Source organism: Neocloeon triangulifer, unplaced genomic scaffold (assembly GCF_031216515.1).
Source record: "Neocloeon triangulifer isolate White Clay Creek 2 clone unplaced genomic scaffold, ASM3121651v1 ptg000006l, whole genome shotgun sequence".
Lineage (NCBI taxonomy): Eukaryota > Metazoa > Arthropoda > Insecta > Ephemeroptera > Baetidae > Neocloeon > Neocloeon triangulifer.
In genome coordinates, this window is record NW_026775549.1 from 3,553,929 (window position 1) to 3,558,137 (window position 4,209).

The 4,209-nt window shown below is 43.1% G+C and overlaps 1 protein-coding gene across 1 annotated transcript; it reads right to left on the minus strand.

The window, feature by feature from the left end:
* Positions 1–585: 585 nt before the first annotated feature.
* On the minus strand, positions 586–3,044 carry LOC132194204 (zinc finger protein SNAI2-like). The gene is made up of 2 exons (XM_059615354.1): positions 2,869–3,044; positions 586–2,282 (listed from the first exon to the last, which is right to left on the minus strand). The coding sequence occupies exons 1-2, from the start codon at positions 2,960–2,962 to the stop codon at positions 1,171–1,173; spliced, it is 1,206 nt and encodes a 401-aa protein (XP_059471337.1). The 5' UTR covers positions 2,963–3,044; the 3' UTR covers positions 586–1,170.
* Between the last annotated feature and the right edge of the window lie 1,165 nt (positions 3,045–4,209).

The window sequence follows — 4,209 nt, forward strand, 5'->3', positions numbered from 1 at the left end:
GTGGCACTCATTTCATTGATTGTCAGACATGAGAGGTATTTGCACTTGTCGGCAGAAAGAAAAGATTTCGTATTTCTTGTAGGCCTCGGGCGATGAGAGAAGGTTGATTCGTCGTTCTAGACCGACGCCGCATGAGTAATCCATCATTAAAAGCGAATTTTCACGGAATTTTTCTGTATTGCGCATGTTCTCTCCACATCAAGCAAAAATTGCTCGGAATGTATCTAGACATGTTGGCGACTTCACTAATCATCAAGATCACACAGGAGACCTCATGGCAGGCAATGTGCATGCCCAAACAAGTTATAGATCTATGAGTCAACCAAATACTTGAAATACAGATTATTATTTATTAAATCTGCTCATGGAAAATTGCATAAATGAAAATAATAAAATACTTTAAATATACATAAATAATAGAACATTGTTTTAATTTCAATATTGTACTTTTTTTTAAATCACGATGCTTAATTTGTGTATTAATTGTCTTTTTTCCTGTTTTTAAATTTGCTCTAAGTCAATTTTCCTACTATCTTATTTTAAAATTTCTGAGGGATTTAGTTGTCTGGATTAAAAGATTTCAGATTTCTTTTGAACCATATTCAGGTTGTTTTCACTTTTATTTTATTACAAAAATGCAAAAGTAACAGCGGCTGGCGTCAATCAACGCTTAAGTCGCGACAAGAATTACATAAAATTAGAAATACACACTGCGTATTGGAATTATTATTTCGACATTTCGTACAAATTATGTAGTAAAGCGATATCGTTTGTGCACATGTGAGGCTGCACCGCTTTTCGCGTTATGCCATTGACTAGGGAATGTCAAAATCAAATACAATAGGATGAATTATCAACTAAACTTACAACGATAATCGGTGGAATCGAAAGTAATCAATGTACAGAAAAAGCATTTGTGACGCGCAATATAGGAATGTACATGTGTAATAAATTAACGGGGAAAAGCGAGAGTGAAATAAATCTGTACACATAAAAAAAGTAAAGGCACGTGGGGTGAACATTTTGCCAAATTGTGACCGAACACATAAAAAAAATGAATGCAAAAAATAAATATATGGCAATGCTGTTTCACGGCTAGAGAGGTACTCGGAGCGTCGAAATGTACAAGGCACGTTTGTGTTGGATGAGAAATTTTTGAGTAAAAATTCTTCAGTGGACCGGTTGCATGGGCTGCATCTGTTGTTGCATGATGATGTTGTCGACGGTGTGCTGGCTGAGGCCGGAGCAGCCGCCGTCGATGTGTTTGCCGAGCAGGGACATTCGCGAGAAGGTCTTGCTGCAGTGCTGGCAGGAGTACTTCTTGACGTCCGAGTGGGTCTGCAGGTGCGCCCTGAGGTTGGAGCGGTCGGCGAAGGCGCGCCGGCAGTGCTGGCAGGAGAAGGGCTTCTCGCCGGTGTGCGTCCGGATGTGGCCCTGCAGCAGCCAGGGCCGCGAGAAGGCCTTGCCGCACAGTTTGCACTTGCAGGGCAGCGTGTGCGTCCGGATGTGCATCTTCAGGGCGCCCAGCGACACGTACGTCTTCTCGCAGTACTTGCAGCTGAACGACTTGGGCTGCGCGTTGTTGTTGGCGTGGTCGTCGTCCGAGGCCGTCGACCCCGCGGCGGCCGGACAGTGGAGGGCGCGGTGTTTGCTCAGGCCAGAGAAACTCGAGTAGCTCTTGCTGCAGTTGGGGCAGCTGTACCTTTGGCCGCCCGCAGGTTTGTTGCGGGCCGGACGGCTCAGGTCCTCGACGCCGAGGATTTCGGTGGACGAGGCCGAGGAACTCGAGGGGGAGAGAAGGTTGAGCTCGTGGTGGCCCTCGCCAGGGAAGGGCGGCGCGAAGGCGGCCGAGTAGAGGCGGTGGGCCGGGGGCGACGAGGAGGCGGCCCTCGGGGGTGCGTACGGCGACAGGGCCGGCGGGGGGTACAGGGTGGTGACGGGGGCCCTCCGGATGGCCGCCGGGGCCACGGTGGGGTGGTAGTAGAACTGGTGGTGGTGGCGCGGCTGCGGCATCGGCGGCCAGCACATCTGCTCGGGGGCCACCGGCGTGTTCAGACTCAGGGGCTCGAGCACCCCGCCGGTCGGCTTGAGGTAGTACGGGTGGTGCAGGGAGGGTGGCGGCGTCGGCAGAGAAGCCGGAGGTGGCGGCGAAGGCGTCGTTGCGATCACCAGGGGTGGCGGCGACACAGGTGACTCGGGGCGCCGAACGCTCAGGTCTTGTGGTTTGGTGCTCAGGTTCTCCGGCTCGACTGTGTCCATTTCCATTTTTACATCATCCGGTTCTGCAAAGAGAAAAAAAACAATGGTTAGATTTGCTGGATTAAAGTGAAAAATTGACAATGAAATTCAAATATAGGTCAAAGCGCCAGTTTCGTTTCGGAATGAAAAATTCCAAATAAATTTTAAATTTTGGTTCCAGAATACTGAATTTAAAATATATTTTTTCCTCCTTCAATCACTTTCTTGAACGTATTTTTGTAAGTTAATCATCCTATGAAACATCCAGAACTTGAAACAAGTAAAACTTTACTGTTGATGAAAACGAGTTTAATTTAAAAAATATCTTAAATTATGTATTGCACAATCTGAAGATAAGTTCAATTTCCATTAAAATTACACCAAATTTTGTAAAAAAAAACTTTGGATTTGCGTCTTTGAAAAACAAAATATAATTCAAAGAGGTGATTAAAGATTTCAACTCCTGCAAATAATGACAAAAAACCGAGGTGAAAATTCAATGACAGATTCTCTTAAATTTTGACGCATTTAAAGGAACCCCTACAACTTTCTCTCTTTTAAAATTTCAAAAAAGTTAAAGTTTCAGAAAAATCTAAAAATTGAAATAAATATTAAAAAACTGAAACGTACCATCTTTGATGATGTGAACCGGTCGCTTTTTAAGCGGGCAGTGGCTGTAGTTGGCGGCGCCGCCCGCCTTCTTGATGAGGAACGACCTCGGCATGGTGAAAATTTTTCTAAGTTCAAAGAGCGCACTATGGTATCAACTGGGTGAGCGAGAGAGGCACTTCTTCACTCAACCACGGCACGTAGCTCGACTGAGTGTTTTGCTCGTGGTGCCGCGGATATCGTTCGCTTCGCTCCGCCTCCTCTGCCACGTGCTGCCCGACCAATCACGTCGCGTCGCTCTGCGCAGATACACTTCTTTTATTGTTATGTTTGCTGCTACTGCGTTAAAGTTTATTCAAAATTTATTTCTAATTTTTAATAGAACTTAATTTCTATTTAATTCAATATAAAATTATTAAAATTTATTTTAATTTAAATAATTATTATTTTCGTAAATCATTCAGACGTCCATTATTTTTAAATCAAGTTTTAACAAAATAAGAGTGGTGAAGAGTTCATGGTTTAAGATTAAATATAATACGCACTAGTCTCTGATTGATGCTGCATATCCTAGTACAAAAGTATCTTAGGATCGTCTTCAGAAAATTGAATGTTGTTATTAATTAAGTAATTATCACAGTTGAATGTTGAATAAAATTAGACGCCTTCAAAATGCTGCGTGGGTTAAAAAGAGAAAAATATAATTATGTTGTAAGTAAGATTAATTCATTCTTCTAAGTATTGCCAAACAACGCTCATGCAGTTGTCTCAATTATGTTTATGTTTCTTCAATTTATTGTGAGGCTTGACCTGTTATTTACAGGTCATTGCAGAGTCAATTTCTTTTTAGTAAAATATTTAAAATTTAGCCTGGCATCCCGTTTTTTTCTGTTATAGTTACAGCAATCAAATGTTTGCCTCTATCATAACAAAGTAATGGAATCTTGTCAGCATAATTTAGTTTTGCAAAAAAAAAATCTTATTTAATCCTTGAATTAAAATTATATTGATCTCAATCATTTGAATTTCGAAGTTTTAAATTTTGTTCAAGTTTGCTGTAAGATCTGTCGCTCATCTGTGCCTGGCTAGGACAGGTGTTGAGTTCTGCACGCACATGACACGAATATGCAGGGGGAGATTTTTTCTCTCCGCTGCACAGCCAGCGTGCTTTATGTGTTCTCGGCCACTATTCGGCATGGTGCAGCTGCACTGGCATCCATCAGTTGATGATCTTGGCCTGGGCAGATGGTTTTATTATCGTGCCCGGGACACAAAACTCCGCATGTGTGTATTTTCTCGATATATTGAAAAATAAAACGCGCGCGACTCGGCACGCGCGGCGTCTCTCGTCAAAAATCGCAC

Coding starts and splice junctions, on each gene's coding strand:
- LOC132194204 (XM_059615354.1), bottom strand. CDS start 2,962: ATGCCGAGGTCGTTCCTCATCAAGAAGGCGGGCGGCGCCGCCAACTAC. Junction 2,283..2,868: donor GGTTCACATCATCAAAGATG/GTACGTTTCAGT, acceptor TTCTCTTTGCAG/AACCGGATGATGTAAAAATG.